The following is a 17415-nucleotide window of genomic DNA, read 5'->3' as shown; positions in this document are numbered from 1 at the left end:
AACTAAAAGACACTGTCTTGTCCCCAGCGCCAAAGACTGCGCTGAATTGTACCTTGCTTCACGTATGTCCTAATGAAGCCACATCATGGTCATTTAGGAGGCTTTGTACCAACAGTGAACAAACAATGAATAATTACTCCCTCAAGAGTTTCCACTCCAAGCACAGCTCAGACTTCAGCCTCTGGGATGTTACAGCCCCACTATTTCTCCAGGCCTCTACAGTCCTCCAGCGAAGACAATATTGGTGAGACTACAGCTGTATGAATAATGCACTTGTTTGGCTCAGTAGCTGCATGGAGAAATAAATACAATTCAGATTGACCCAAAAGAAAAACTTCACCCTAAACCAAAATTTGAAAAAGCTTCCATTCAAGTTAGAGAGAGGTTTTCTCCAGCTCAAAGAGTAGAACATTTCATTTGGCTTTTGAAGTATTTGAGCTTTCTTGAAATCAGCCTGCTTTTCCAAAAGACAAGGAAAAAAAACCCAGGTGACTTTAGAAATGTGTTCCTCTTAATTTTTAACTTTTTGTTGAATACAAACTGTAGTTGTGGAATTCAAATGGAATGTGCAAAGAGTTGCAGTCGCTCTGAAAAGTTTATTTATAGACATTAGATTTCATAGACTTTAGGGCTGAAAGGGGCCTCGGAAGATCATTGAGTCCAAAAAACCAAGACATTCATCCAGTTCTTGTAGAGAACAATATGCCTACTTTGAAGGGGGGAGGGAGGAATAATAAAGAAGGGAAAAAAAGAAAAGAAACAAAGTTTTCCAGCCATTCACTATCCTTCAAAAAAAAAGCAAAGAGGCAGCACAAGCCCAAGGCCTTTTTTCCTATGCAACTCCTATTTAAGAATTCTTCATATTTTCCCAAGGAGGAAGCAACTGTGACCACCTGAAACCTGAGATACTGCGCATGCCTTGGTTCAAGGTCACTTGCATCATAACAGAGTCTCACAGGAGAGCTGAGAGACTCTTCACCAGCTAAGAACTGCCTGCCCAGAGGAGCTTTCTATCTACTGACACCTCTGTGAAATCCTATGAGATGTGAATTTTCAGTTCTACGCAGGAGAACTTTTAAAACCTTTTTTCGGATGCCTGATGAAGGGTGATTGTGCCCGAAAGCTTTCAATTAAAGAATTTTTTTTGCAAAAATCTTGTTGGTCTAATAAAATATAGCACCTCTACCATGAGCCCTGATTACTCTACTGTGATGGTGTTACCCAGCCAGTAGAGCATGGTCCGGCGGGGTGCCACATCCTTGTGTCCATATTCTACCCTTTGCTGTAAATCACAAGTATTGTAGCAGCTGCTGATGTTAGAGATTGTGTGTTCCCCTCCCTATCTGTCCCTTCCTGCCATCCCAATCTTACTGCACGTGCATCAGTGTGGTATCCTAACTTTCTTTCTAGAGCCCTTGGGATAAACAATATGTAGAAATGGTAATGCTTGGCTGAAATACCTCAGGAGCAAATTCCCCTTGCAAAGAGAAACCTTTATGTATGGGGACATGGGTGGGGAGGGGAAGAAGAGCAGAGCAGCAGGCCTGGGCAGGAGCAAGGGAAAAACTAGGATTTGTATCAACAGCACAAGCTATTCCTTGAATCAGAAATGGGAGCCAAGGCTCCTGGCTTCTATCCCCGGTTCTGCCCTCAGACCGCTCTAACCCCACTGGCCTCCATAGTCTAGCTACCCATCTGTTTAGCAGATGCAATAACAAGTACCTACCTGCTTTGGGAAGGAGATTTGATTATTATAACTGCTCCAAGATCACCAGATGAGAGGTGAAAAGTCATTTCCACTTGATGGCTTTTCATACCCTCTTCCCTGTACTGCGAAAAGGGAATTTCCACAACTATGCAGGCACATCACATGCTCCTTCTGGCAATGCTGAGGGCCAAACTAAGTTCACAGTAAAGACATTTAAAGTCCCTGCTGCAGTCATTTTATGAATCAGTGATTTGTTACCAAATGGTGGTTTAGTTGGTAAGCAGCCAATGAGCAGGTGAAACAGGCTTCAACCCAGCTCAGTCAGAATAAAATGCCAATTAACAAAAACAAGAAAGCAGACTAAGGAACTGGAGTGATGGCGAGCACTGAGAGAAAGGGGCCTGGTTCCGTAATGAAGGTCCTAGAACCCACTCACCTATGCAGATAGGTGACTGGCAACTGAACAACAAGATGTCTCAGGCTATCAATACAGAATCTACCTGGGCTGGTGAGCAGGGACATGGCTAGGAACCAGGACACCTGGGGCACCTGTACACACCACGGATTTTAATCCTCATTAAATGAAATGGGTTTATACAATTTAAACTTGCTTATTTTAGAGTGTCACGTGTGTTTACATGCACTAGGTTTTCAAACAAATTAACCCAGGTCCCTGGCCAATGCCAGGAGGGCGGGATGGTCCAGTACTGCCCCCCCCGGCCCAGGGCCCCTCATGCGCCCCATGCCCACACAGCTGTGGAAGCAGGGAGCTGGCAAACCACACAAGAAAACAAAACAAAACAACTGCATCCAACCACAGCGGAGGAGTGTTAGTTTAAAAAAGTGAAGCAATTCGAAAGTGAAAGCAATTCAAATGGGTGAACTACAAAACAGTTGCAGTGCCATCTGGTGGCCAAAGAGGCTCATTACATGTCTTTGAGTGCCTTTGTGTTTGCACACAATGAATCCATGGATGTGATGCTTTAATTCCCAGTGAGCCAAACTAAACTACATCTGAGAAGTTTTAGTTTAATGCACAAGAAAGACTTCTAAAGTGTTGGGAAATCCTGCTTGTACAAACAGACACGCAGTTGCAGCATATGCAAGGGCAAAAATTGTGGCATATACATGAGCCCCTTTGGCTCTAGCCCTGCTTTGGGTGGGGAGAGGTGGATGATTGGGAGCAGTGCATCCTTGAGTGCTGGAACAGTTCAAATTGCTCCTTTTTATCTCTGTGAAGCAGACTGAAGTTACCCTAATGCAAGCTAGGTAGCACAGCAGAGAGTTAACCCTCACCTGAAGTGGCATCACTGAGGTGCTCAGAGGGCACTTAGCACAAGTTAAGTGGCTTTAACATGCAGACACTCACCTTTTAAGTGCTCTTAGTATTGTCTAAGTGCAAGGTGTAACTTCACCCTCAGCCACCACCACATTCTGCCCAAACAAACATAGGTGTTCAGAGCAACAGTTTATGACAGGAAGCAGAGAACAATGCTGCAGTCATTTGAAGATGCAGAGGGAAATTAAATCTGAAACCTCTAAGAAGCTGAGCTAAAATATCATAGTCCATTAGCCAGTGGCTAGATGAACAGCCTTTCCTTTTTTTGTTCCGGATAAGTTAATTCCAACGTTGCCCAAGTGGCTGAGGGTGGAGGTGTTGATGAAAGACCATGTCCTTCTATTATATGAAGACTGGTTGTGATTAACAAAGTATGCAATGTGTTCTGATAAGGGGTCAAACAAATGTCACAAACTCAACTGTTATGTAAGGGGTAGGACATAGCCACATTTTTAATATGGAAATGTCGAAGCTGAGTGGTCTAAATTTTAATATATTTAGCAATGAAGGCACATACAAGCTCTAATAACTTTATCAGTGGTAATCAGCTCTTTATAATGTAGACCAATTTTAAAGACAGCCCCAAGAGATGGAGCTTGGGGTGGAGATGCCCCACATACCCTGCCAAGGAGGGAGGCACTCCAGCCTCTAGGGGACAGCTTCTCCCATGCATGATCGTTAACATCAAAGACTTGGCAAGCCAGACACTGGAGGTGAGGGAAGCCAGCAAATGCAGCCCCTGCAAGCTTGGCAAGCAAGGGGGGTGTCCAACATTGGGGTCAGACCCCTGAGGCCTGCTACAGGAAGGAGCTAAAACATGGGAGAGTCCTTTTCCATTTAACACCTGTTAATCCTGGATTTTGAGCTGCCTACATTCTCAGACCTTTGATGCTGGTATACATGTGCAACGGGTGTGCGCACATAGCTGCATATGTTGCCAGAAAATGCATAGCCTACTACATGTGCTGTCTGCAGGCCTAGTGCAGTGCATCCACACGTCTGCTTGGAAACTAAATGTCTCCCTCCCTGTACATGCCAAAATTGGACCTTAAGGCCTTTCTGACTGACCGGCAACCATTCCACATTTGTCATGTCACAAATATCCAACAAAACTTGGGGCTGCCTTTTCTGCTGATTTGAAACCAGTTTCCTCTTTATAATAGCAACTATAGAAAACCTGGATAGGGTTAGGCTATTACTGCATTTCTCAAGCAGCTCCTTCCTTAAGGGAGTCAGAAACCAGCAAGGGTTAAATCCTGGCTCTGCTGAAGCCCATAGTAAAATTCTCACTGGCCACAGAAAAACCTAGATGATGTCCCCAAATTATAAGGGTCCCCAGATGGGAAGCTGTAGACAAAGCACAAGTCTTCTCATTACACATGAGCAACAGCTGCAAAAACAAATAGAAATCCCTCTGATAAGTGGGAAATATGGTTTTGTTTGTCTGTTTTTGAAACACTGAATAATGTGCTGGGCTACATTATAAAGAGCAAGGACACGGTTCCTGTTCTGGAGACCATATCATTCAAATTCATCATGACATTCACCAAAGAGACAAGGAGAAGTTTAGCTTGGAGAAGAGAAGATCTGGGGGGTGGACTTGAGAAAAGCCTTCAAATAGCTGAAGGGAGATTATAGAATAGATGGAGACGGGCTTTTTTCTGTGGCTTAGGGGACAATATTAGGAGCTATATGCTCAAGTTGCAGCAGGGGAAATTTAGGATGGAGATTAGGAAGAACTTTCTGACTGTGAGAGTGGTCAGGTGTTGGAACAGACTACCTAGAGAAGTTGTGGATTCTGCATGCTTGGAAACTGTCAAGACCAGGTTAGCTGGACATCCCTCTTCATGTCTGGGACCCTGTTTTGTTGGGTGTGTGGCCACTCAATCTGTTTCTTAACAGAGATGATCTGCACTCATTGAGCCCAGTGATGCTTGCAAAGCCCTGATTCTCTTTTCTTGGCTTAAGAAGACACCAGTCTATACTGTAGAATGATCTCCTAGTTTGGTGACACATCCCTGTGCTAAGAAGGACAGAAGTGAGGAAAGGACCCCACACTATAGCTCTTGTGACTCTGAAGTGTCTGCCAGGATCAGGTCACAGAATTTATAGCTCCCTTCTCACCCTTTCATTCAGCTCCTAACAATGCTGGTAAGTAGGGTGTGGTATGTGACAACTAAAGCACAGGAACCATAACAGGACATAATAACGAGAAGTGGGAGAGGATTACATAATTACTGATATTTGTGTTTACCTGTGGTTTGAAACCAGGCAGCTCTCCAAATAGCAGAGCCTGACATGGCTGTGCCGATCCTAGGAAGGTGCATCTGAATATAACGGCTCATTGAATCAGTGAGCCTGAGGCTCTCATTTCATACCCCACAGCATACAAGGGAGTGAGGTAGCTACCATCCTGTCACACTTTTTTTAACTAAGGTTTAACTTAGGTTCCATTCACTGTATTCTAGCCTGAATCCTTCAGACCAGAGAAATCCCATCTCTCCCTTTGTATTACCAGGGTTTCCTCAGAATTTCCCTTCACCAAGCCTACGGGTCTGTTCTTCTCCCCCTGCCCCTAGAGCAGTGCAAGCAATTTTTTCTTGGCTTTGGCATCAGTGCTGTGGGAAGGGAACGGGATGGAACGTGCCCCTCTTTCTTGAACACAAAGACTCCAAGGGGCCCTAAAGTTAATTCCCAAGATTATTTTACCCAGGCAAAGTTAGCAATGGTATGGGGTCAGCATGATATGCTGAAGGCCTGCAACAAGCAGTCTGACCCCCCAAAACACCTTTCTTTGGGACTATCTGGTCTCTAAGCCACCCCCAAGCAAACCCCTGGCCTTTGATAGGAATTTCTTTTCTTGCTTGCCACTCTGCAGCTGACCTCTCACATTTAGCAGAGCCAAGAAGGACAGACAAGCCTCAAGTGGCTCTTTTGCATCTAGCCTCGCTTTGCAGCAGCTGCCTAGCTGGTTAAAACCCTTCATTCTCCTCACTTTTCTTTTTCCACCACTGTTTCGTTCCTCACTTGCCAATGTCAGAAGTGCACCAAGACACCAACTATAATCTGCTTGCAATTACACTCTCCTGGCTCTGCCAGCTGTGTTTTCTCATAAGCCTGCTCAGCTCAAGCCAAATTTAGATAATTTCACTTATCCTGAAAACCACAAAAATGAGCGGCACTTTTCTTCAGGGAGAGGAGGTTGTTTCCATGAGAAAACCAGCACTTTGGCAGTCTGGGTTGATGCAAATCAGAATTGTTGGCCATTCTGCAGTGCAATAGAAAAATCCTTCCTTTGTGCAGCTCCAGTGCAAAATCATACTTAAAACACAAAAGCCAGTATACCCTGGGCAGGCCAGATTCTCAAAGAAGAACGAACACATTTCATTATCTTCAGATATGCAGGCAAGTACTACCTGAAAGAGAAGCCCTCCTGTTTTGTAGAGCTGATGCATACTTCAAATGTGCTGCTATGCAGCCCTAAGACCAAATCTTCAGGGACTTTTACAGCCATGAAGGCCACAGATGGAGAAGAAACTCTGGATCATATGCTGTGATGGTGCAGTAAACAGAGCAGAGAGCAGTGGACCACACCTGCTACCTTATTCCAACCACACCTTGCATGGTCCTTGAGGAGCAAATCTGATCACCCTGGGCCTTGCCTCTGTGACTCAGACTGCAGACCTACTCCTAGAAACACAAGCCACCGGTTTCAGAAGCTGGCTCTAAGAAACCCTCTGCAGCTGTGTTCATCTGATGACACCATGCTTTAGATTTGATTTTAAAGAAACAAAAATAATTGGCAAGAAAGAACACAACTTATGTGTATGTTGGAACAAGTTGCTCAGAGTCTATTAGAAGGGGTGAACATTTTCTCATTATATTGTCATGGTTATAGAACCTGTAGCTCCTCTCTCCATTCTCTCATCAGAGCATGACTTTACTGCGGGTGTCGTGACAGTCTCCACCTCTCAAGAAAGCCACCTTTTATGACACTTATCTGAAGTCCTGTTTCAGAATGCCACCAATATTTCTTTATAACAAAGTTAACGCCTCAAACCAGTACCACATATGCCCTTAAGTATTTCTGTAGTCTAGTTTTCACATGGACATATATAAAAACAAGGCCGTTATTTTCGGACCCTGTGCTAAAACTTAGGCACACAAATCTCCTTCTAGATGCCATGCCACAACTTTTATTTTGTGTCTGGGCTTTGTTTAAGCAAACTCCCAAGCAGTTCACGGATTTTTTTTTACACTAATAAGACTTGAGCAAAAATGGCTGAAGTTTGGTGCCTATATGATCGCTTAACTGGAGTATGAGTTATAGGGGGAGCTGGCACTGACACCTACAGTTAACCTTGCCTAATGCTACAGTGATAAGATCCTGGTTTTCACTGTTTACACCTTTCCCCAGTATCAACAGTTTGGCCTGAAGTCTTCCATGCTGGATGGTCACCTCTGATATTTCCCCAGGCCAAATTAGTGCAAGTTCTACTGTTTTGTTCAACTTCATAAAACCCTTAAAACCATTTCATTGAAAAGCTTTCACACCTTCATACTTTACCATGGAGATTAGTCTTTTGGCTGCAGTGTGGCTTGTGTATTACTGATCTTATGCTGCTCCTGTGAAAATCAACTCAAATTTGGCCAAGTTGTGCTGCTCCAACTAGCACAGTGGCTACATGCCAAGCAAGGAGTGGGCAGGGCAATGCAAACCAAGCTATAGTATAGGCCCCGTCTTGGCCATGGTTACGTTTTAGTAGGGTGGTCTACTACAAAGCAGGGGCCAGATATAGAACCTTTGTGCAAAAGATAATCATCCCAATCCAATCATCTTTTTTTTTGCTTTGATCATAAACTGAACAATATAGGGCTCATCCCCTAGCATATTAGCAAAGCATGTAATTTCTCTTTAACTGGAGACATATATGTGTTGTGTTGCATGTGTTGCTGTGCCCCCACTCACCCTTTAAAAATCCTAGATCTGCCCATGGCTGGGAGAGACTTTAAAGGGGAAAACTGAACATAGGTCTTCCTATTGCTGCAGCACAAAGACATTAGAGATGCAACAAAAAGCATGGGGAGAACTGGCACCATTGCCTCACAGCCAGAGGCTTGCCTACAATGACACAGATCGGAAAAGCAACAGAAGATTACATTTGCTCTATCTAAATAGAAATCTAGAGATTGCGTTCTTTGGGTGTGCACTGAGTGTGTGGCAGTTGGATGGGGAAATTCAACACTGGCTTTACCTACCAGCATGAAATACAAGAACAGACAGATATTTCATGTAGTGATGCTCACACATTTGGCAATAATCCCTGCACCTCAATACTGGGAGTCTTAAGCAAATGTCTACTTTGGGGTGACGTGGGAAGATGCAACTTAATATGGGGTAAATTACACTGGTAGAGCTTTCAGGACTACCAAAACGACTCAGGGCATTGAAAACAAGCCTCCATAGTCACAGCCTTGAGAAGCTCAGTCTATTTAGTTTATTCAAGAGAATTTTAAGGGGCAACTAGACTTCAGTTTGCAAGGCATAGCTATGTGGGAATGTGATTTCTTACATAGGCAGCCCCAGTGTCCTTTAGGACATTGTAAGCAGTTCATTGCATAGATGAGTATGGTAAAAGAGCAAGTGAATAAATGCCAGGCCACATAATCCATGCTGTTTGGTCCAGTGATGAAACCATCTGTGCTGATGAGGGGGCACAGCTGGCATCACTGGTTTACAGTGCCCCTCTGTCTACATCAGACAGATTGGGGAATCTCCATGTGAATGAATAAATGGACATCGAGTTGACATCACTTCCACAAAGACACACAAGCCAGGGCCAAGACCTTTACCCCCCAGCAGACATCCATCACTGACCTCACAGGAGCTGTTCTTAAAAAACAGAGCTTTGCAAAACAGCTTGAATGCAAAACTGCAGCAGAAGAAATCAGCCACACTCTGGATTGCCTGAAGTATAGTCTCAACAGAGACTTCACATTCTCATCCCAGTACCTGTGGTAGCTTTTGTACCCTTGATGGCCCTCTATGGCCCTTAACAGATTTGTTTAGCCCTTTTCAGCTCTTCAGGCCACCTTCCCCTCTTCTTTATAATCCATGCTGTTTGGTCCAGTGATGAAGTCACCTGTGCTGATGAGGGGGCACGGCTGGCATCACCTGTTTACAGTGCCCTTCTGTCTAATTTAGACAAACTGGGGAATCTCCATGTGAAAAAGTAAGTGGACACCAATCTGACACACAAGCCAATGCCAGAAACTTTACCTGTCCTGGACATCCATCACTGACCTCACAGAGCTGTTCTTAAACAACAGAGCTTTACAAAACAGCTTAAATGTAAAACTGCAGAACAAGAAATCAGCCACACACTGGATTGCCTGAAGTATGGGCTCAACAGAGACTCTGGATTCTCATCCCATTACCTGCACTACCTTTTCTAACCTCTATGGCCCTTAACTGCTTTGTTTTAGCCCTTTTTCAGCTCTTCAGCCCACCTTCCCCTCTTCTAGCCATGCTGTCTCCTTTCCTCCCCACTTTCTTATTCTTTGTTTTAAAAGCACTTTATTCCATCCTGGTTAGTGCCCCTGCTCTCTGCAAGGCCATTCATAGCATCTGACAAAGTAGGCTGTCATGCACAAAAGCTCATGCCTCTCTGAACAAATTACTTTATGAGCTGGCACCCTGCCCAGCCTTCTGCCTACCTTCAGGCTAACACCACTAACTACGTCTCCCTGATGAATCAGAGGCAGAGGTCCAGGTAGCTCAGGATGTTATAATGGGAGGTACCCCCGTCCCCTTCTAGACATCTGAGAGACCCTGAGGACAACCACCTCCTTGTCAAAATGTACTTGGTGCCCAGAGTCAAGAAGAACCAGGACTGGATGGAGGCTAAACTCCTCCTTCAGCCCAGGAGTTGACTGTTGTGTTGTGTTACCACAACTCCTGAGCAGCTTGTACAGTCTCTTCTGTGGGACACGGAGAGTGAAGACTTGCAAGTTCTCTTCTCCCCCTTCCTGGCCCTTCACCAGGCCTGTAATGAGTTCTGACCTCTGAACAGTGCATAACATATTTATGAAGCCAACATAATAGACAGAAACAATTCAAGTATCTGCAAAGAATCCAAGATTGGAATCAAGGTGGGGGGGGTTTTGACCCATGATTTTCTGCTCTCCCAGGTATGCAAATAAATCAATGCGTTAGTGCCCAAGAAGCTGACTTGACCTTGCCCTCCTCTGGGTTAGGGTCTTTGCCCTTACGTACACCTCACCTATGGCTTCATCAGAGACCTGAGAGCTCACTAGAAATGCAACTCAAAGAGCAGGGGAGAAAGGTTATGATTTGCAGCCTGCCCCTGGAGGGACAGCGGTATTCACTACCACACTGCAATAGTGGGAGCCTGTTTATAGCCACAGCTTCTTGATTCCTACAGCTTTCTACTTTCACCCAGTCCATAAGAGCAGCAAAAGCTTGTCCAAAGTGGGTGCAGTAGCCAGAGGGCTAGTGCACTTCTGTGACTCACCTCACAATTGTTTTCTATCAGTATGTGCCTGGAATTCAAGTGCAACTCCTGTTTCTGGCAAGATCTACAAAGGTGTTTGCTTGCTGGATGGACAAACAGCCCTCACTCTGGTGGCTGTATAGAGACTGGAGGAAATGGACTGTATCACTTCAGTTTTGGAGCTGTGAAGGTTTTAAAAGCAACTTACCACTGGCCCCAGGTGAAACACCTGTTGGTCTGGAGAGCACTTGCTGTTAGATGTTGACATGTAGGGTAAAGTCCCTGTACTGTAAAGGAGCACTTGATTCTTATTGATGACAAGGGCTTTGGGGTCTCTACTACCTGCATGAAGCATATATAAAATGCAAGTAAAAGTATAGGCTGTTCTAACAGAGCAAAACAGACTCAATACCATGAACTCACCTTTTATCAAACAAACAACAAATCCCTCAAAATAAAATGCACACAATACTGAGTCAAGTGATGGCCTACACTATCCTAAGATCCAGGGAAGCCAGAGATGCCTGATGGTGGGTGAAGCTACACACGACTCTAGAAGCACAGTAGACTCATTCTACTGTATTGCATTGTAGGCAAAAACCATGCTAATCCTCTAATGTGCAGTAAATTAGTCTACTGTGTATCAATGTAAAAAAAAGCGTGTGCGAGCAGCACAACTGCCCAGAAGCGCTGATTGCAGTTCATCACAGGTACTAAATTAATGTGTCATAATTTGGGGCATTAATGAACATGGAGATGGGCCCAACTTGTTACATTCTGTTCTATGTATGTAATGCTATCTGCTGACCCCTCCAGACAAGGAACTTTTCTTTTGAAAGAAAAGAAAAAGAGATGCTCATCTGATGAAAAATCTATAAACTTCTACCTGAACTCTTTGCAAGGGATGGGTTGTTGTAACACCACATGACTGTGTTTCAGCAAAAAAAAAAAAAAAAGGTAGCTCGTTTGGATTATAATGCAATCTAGAAGGATTATAACTTACTGTGCAATATGTCCAAAATATCCTTATAGCCAGGAACAAGTTGCACACCCAAGCTGAAGGCTAAAGCATTGCCGACAAAGGACCATCTCACATTTCACCATGGAATACACTTTGCATCACATCTATCCTGTTACTGTCAAGATTATTTATTACTAAACCTAGCCATAGCCTCAGTATGTGAAGGTACACCATCCTCCTGGGAATTCTAGGCAGCAACAAAATAAGTCTGGCCAGAAAATTAAAATCTTGGATAACAAAATGTCCTATTATGTGAAGCAAGCCAAAGTTCTGGCTCAGGGTGGAGCATCTGAATCTTGTCGTCCATACAAGTCCACTACTCAGGTTACTGCACACCAGCATCCCTCTGTGGACAGGCCCTAAGGCAATGAGGCTGTTTGGGGAAGACCTTCACAAGGCAGATGTTTGGCAATACAGATCACTGCTCTGCAGCAGAAGCTGTCAGGTAAAATGTTGGTCTTCCCTCCTTCCCTTTCTAGGAGAGATGTGGGATCCACACCTTTTCAAAGCTGCAGTTCCTGTGATAGCGCCCTCTTTCATTCCAGCTGTGTCTACTGCTGCCTAGTGTGTTGATCTTGAGACTCTCAACAGCAGTGATAGCAATGTGTAGGACTTGGGGCACCCTTCACTGGACTCAAAGCACCCCTCCACAATTTTGTGAATTGTGGTGCCCAATTAAAAAAAAACAACTAATGTGTATATTAGAGTGCTTATTTCCTTGCAGAAGGGCTGGGCACTGGGGGTAGGAGGGCATCCAGGCAAGGACAAGTCTGAGCCTGCACATCTCCGTGGATTTCCTCACATCTGGAGCAACCTTCAAAATCTGGTGGCATCCCAGGTGTCCCAGCACCCTGGTTGAGAATCACTGCTCTACAGTTCGGATGTTTATGCCTAAAATGATTGAATGGAGGGCTTAGTTCTTCATTTTATACAACATCACCATGTGCCAAGAGTTATTGCTGGAAGACCACACCACCATGCCCGTTCAAATTCCTGTCTCTTATACCCCATGGCATGCAGTTCCTTGCTAACCTTTTCCCTTTCCAAAGTTTAGGTTGCCCCTCATATGAATGACCACTTTAGTAAAGGGCTGAACATTGCAATTTCCTCCCAGGGCTCTTGAAATAGGTTTGAACCAGTGGTTGTCACCTTTTGAGACTCATGGCACATCTCAGAAAATGCCATCTCTTAATTTTCACTCTTTTATGGACTTCAGAAAAATAATAAAGTAACTCTGCTGTAAAGAACTCAGAAGGACCAGAACAGAATGTTTCTAACACTATGGCTTCCTTCTTGAGATCTCTGGGTTTACTTTGCAAATCATGTTTGCACACCTAACTCCACTAACGTTGCATAGCATCCTGCATCACCCTTCAACAAATCTCAAGGTACCCCTGCTGCTGCAGCTCCCTGGCTGAGAATCACTGGTTATAGCATCATTATGGGAATGATCCCTGCAGGCCACGCATTAGTGACATCCACTTTGTGGACAGATAAACAGAGGATGAGGACATGTAAATGACTTACCCCAGCTTCCCTCTGTTGCAGTGATGGGAATTAAATGATATTTTAATCTCTTTAACTGCAGGTGCTTCCATCCCTGCTTCTGTGTTCTCCTTGACAGGCACACATTTGTGTCTGCAAGAGAAAGAAAAGCAGAGATGAGCTGTGTGCACAGGTCAGGTGTAACACTGAACTGGGCTGTTTCAAAGTCTTATGACTTCTACCTGGGAAATCCAGGGGTAAAAATAGGGGCTGTGGTTATGCAGTCATACCCCCACCCCCAACAGTCTCAGGCAGAGCCTCTCTGTGCCCCTGAAGCTCCCTTACCGGGAAGGACACTGAGGGGCAGGGCAGGGAGCAGGTACAGGAAAGGGGGGACAATGCTAGTTGGGCCTGCAGAATGTTATGCTGTCCTGACATTGCTAGGAGTGACATTGCCCTGGACATAGGATTGTCCAGGGCAGCTGGATATGTCCAAACCTGAGCCTCACGGTGGGCGCATCTACACATGCAATTAATTTGAAGCAACACCCTCTGGCACTTATTTCACTGGAATTCATTGCTCCTGGACATGCTGTTTAAATATGTGCTTGGGAGCTGCAGCATGTTGAGCTGGGATGGTCTGTGGGGTCAGCCTGCCAGCCCTGGGCTGCTCCAACCCAGCTCAACATGCTGCCGAGAGACTGGCTGGGGCACAAAGGTGCTCCAGTTTGGGGCTGGTTGGGAGGCAGCCCCCAGACTGAAGCACCCTTATGCCCCAGCCAGCTGCATCAGCATTTACACGTGCAATGTTGCAGGGTAAAAAAACTACGCAGCAGGGTAGTACTTGTATGTTTACAAGTACTACCCTGCTGCAGAGTTTATTAGGTTACAGCCTAATAGGCCTGCACATGTAAATGTGAGACATTTACTGCAGAGATAATTAGTCTATTCCACAGTAAACATCCTGTGTAGACGTGCTCTGTGTCAAGTACAGAATGCATGTGAATGGCTGTCTGCTGGCTCAAATCCAATGGACTGTTTAATACTTAGCCTCTGGGATGACAAACTGGAATATGAAATATGAAATCATTTTCCAGGTATAGAATCTTAGTATTGGAGGGTTGTTGTGGATTCTCTCTACAGGTACAGCAGGGAAAGCAGTGACTGGTGAGGGGGAGAAGAAGAGGTCAGGTGGCCCCTTTCCTTTCTGCCCTGCCCACTTCTTCTCCCTGCAGTCTTCCTGCCCTCTGAGCCACTTGAAACCCCACAATTTCCCACGGCCTTAGAAGCTATCCACATTCCTCCCAGTCTCTGCCCTTTGCCACAGATTCCCCCAGAATGTGCCTCTTCCCTGCTGCTTCCCAGTCTCCACCTATTGCCTTCCTGCAGTTACTGCCTCTTTTCCTCCATTTCATCTCCACCCTCCAGCCTTACTGTCAGATACTACTTGGGCTACTCCACCCCAAAGCACAGCACGTGGAAGCTCATCCCTTGCCTGGCCATGTAGTAGTGTCAGCGCTGTAGATTGGCCAGACAAGGCAAGGAGTTTCCATGTGCTCTGTGCCCTGGAGAGACCTCAGCCTGAGCTGGAGCTTAGCTGCGCCAGAGAGTAAGGGGGAAGGAAGGGGTGGGTAGAGGGGCAGAAACTGCAGAGGGGAAGCAGAGGGGAGAGCAGGAGACTGCTCTGGGTTTGACTTTGGCCCCAACTGGCCTCAGGGCCAGAGTTGAAGCTGCAGCAGCAACCTGCTCCCCAGTTTGCTTCCTATGTGAATATAAAACAAGGGGCTTTTCCTCCCATGCTCATGGGGGATGGGAACCTCCTCTTATACTTGATGAGGTTTCCATTATTTGGTGGTCTTAATATCTTATCATGACCATAGAATGCAACTCTGTGCTCACTTAAGAACTTCAAAGTTTACACGATATATATAAGGAGTTCTTTACAGAGGTGAGATGTGATTGAAACTGATGATCTGCATCCAAAATGCCCAGCACCTTTCCATACTACCTCGATGCCAACGTATAGCTTTGGTGTTCTTACCTTCTCTCCTGTTCACAGATGTGCGTAGGGTGTTTTTGGACCCTTCAATAAAGAAGGGCATCTGTTCTCTCCAATGATATAAAACGAAGACTGCTCTTGCATTCACATGTGCGTGTGCAAATTTAATTAAGGAGTGAGGTATTTCTATAACAAGAACAACAATTGTGATTAACATTATATGTGTTCAGATAGTGTCAATAAGACAGCCTTGGATTCTGTATTTATGTATAGGGTAAGTCTTTAGTCCTTATTTAAGTATAGAGTAAATTTAACCACATTTTCAATACGGAAACGAGAAAAACTTAAGTGCCTCAAAATTTCATTTTTTTAGTGATTTGAATATATAAAAGCTTCAATAGCCTGATCAATAATATTTGGTTCTTTGCATAAAAGACCAGTGAAGAAGCAGCTCAAGTGTAAGTACTATTAAAGAAAAGTGGTGTCGCTGAAATGTTTTCAGATGCTCTGAAGTTATAAAAAATAGAGAGAAGACAAACACCAGCAGATTCTCTCTATGCCTAAGGAAGGGTACCTGTGCCCAAAAGCTTGCAAAGAACAAGATTTCCAACCATTCAGTTGGTCTAATAAAAGATAACACTTTTACCCAAATGATCTTGTCTATATGGAACACAGTAATTCAAATGGTATTTTACTTAACTTTATTCTTCAAACACTGCATTTATCAAATATAGATCCTTTATACAGATCAGAGTTAAACAACAAGAAGACTTATGGGGGAAAGGAATATGCTCATGAAAATCCCCAATAATTTTGTGTAGCTATTTTTGTTATTAAAATGCTAACCAGTGAAGGCCATTTGGCCCTAAAGTGATAAAACATAGTCATTCTCTCACATATGCACAAGAATTTCTCTATCTCAAGCCTCAAATAAATATACAGGTTTATGGCAACACTGTGCTAACTGCACTTGAAGCATCACCTAATAGATGTCATCACAAGAAATCTATTCTTCAAAATACTTTCTGCTCTGGATCAGGCAGGCCCAGGATCCCCAAAGACAGGCCCTCTTTGCAGTGGCTGATCAGCAAATACCCTCACGACAGCTTAGCACAGAGATTTCATTTCAGAACACTTTACTTGTTGCAACATCTGGAAGGAATACACCATCTGACAAATTCACAGCCTTGTACCAGTAAGCATGAACAATGTTAGACTGATGGGGAATAATGCTACGATTAAATAATCTGGAAAATCCTAATAACTATCTTCATATCCCTTCAGTTCAGTAGGCCCCATAAGCTTTCACTTTGATTTAACCTCCAACAAATATACATCTTTCTGGACGAGGCATCAGAATCTGTGCCCCAACCCCCCACCCCAAATCATTACTCTACCTATCCTGCAGACTCATCCTCCCCTCGTCTCCAGATCAGGCCCCTAAGACTCTTTGTTATTTCTGATGACCAAACCTCGTGCTTCTCCCTTACACCAGCTGCACTACAGCAATCTTTCTTACAGGGACAAGTCTTTCATCAAAATGTGAGAGGGCAGCTCCAAGGATGGAAATTCAGAGTTCACTTAAAACCTCTGACAGCTGAGAGGGTCATGATATCTTTCGGATGGTTAAGAGAAGCATGTTTGGAAAGATAATGCCAGGCTTACAGCCTGAAGAACAGGGTTTTCTTTATAAACTTCTTATAAACTTTGCTATGGTGTCGATTCCTCTCAAACCAGCCTCAAATGAAATAAATCGGCCGCAATTAGCTACAGAGACCACTCCATGAAAGCCATCTTTCAGGTGGCACCAGGTCACCTTGACACCGTTGTCTTCTAATCGTTTCTTGTACAGCAGCCCATCATCCCTGAGCACGTCATACTCACAGGTCAAAATGAAAGATTCAGGTTGCTGACAGATAACATTGTCTTCAGATAAAAGTGGAGAAAAAATTAATGTCAGAAATGGCTGGGCTTTGGTACAATACTCTTCTACACATGGAAAGAGTTTAGGTGGTTCATAGCCCCTGATCTTGAATTCATTCGGGATATTGTTTGGACTCAGCCATTTGCTATATTTCTCCCTGAGATCGTCACGAATATGAATACCTTTAAGCAGGCCATCTACTAATGATACATCCCTATTTACATACTTCAGACCTAAGTGGAGAGTACGTTTCCTTAGCAAAGGTGGTATTCTGCCATTCTGCTGATATGAAGGCAAGTTAAAGTCCACAGCCTGGAGAAATGGATAGATCAGGATCTGTGCCCGCACCCTGGGGAGGTCCGTTCTGTTCACCAGGGCCTGGCAAACAGCAGCAGCAATTGTGCCTCCACTGCTGTCTCCACAGA

At 44.4% G+C, this 17415-nt stretch overlaps 1 protein-coding gene across 1 annotated transcript; it reads right to left on the bottom strand.

Moving 5' to 3' along the window:
* Positions 1 to 16608: 16608 nt before the first annotated feature.
* LOC109314520 (arylacetamide deacetylase-like 4) lies at positions 16609 to 17413 on the bottom strand (the record flags this gene model as incomplete). The annotated part of the gene is made up of 1 exon (XM_019541735.1): positions 16609 to 17413. A coding segment is annotated over one exon (660 nt), but the record flags the coding sequence as incomplete, so codon positions are not given.
* Positions 17414 to 17415: the final 2 nt, after the last annotated feature.

Source organism: Crocodylus porosus, unplaced genomic scaffold (assembly GCF_001723895.1).
Source record: "Crocodylus porosus isolate Cpor-Errol unplaced genomic scaffold, CroPor_comp1, whole genome shotgun sequence".
NCBI lineage: Eukaryota > Metazoa > Chordata > Crocodylia > Crocodylidae > Crocodylus > Crocodylus porosus.
Note: the sequence above shows the minus strand (reverse complement) of the source record. Positions and strands in the feature narration are given on the sequence as shown.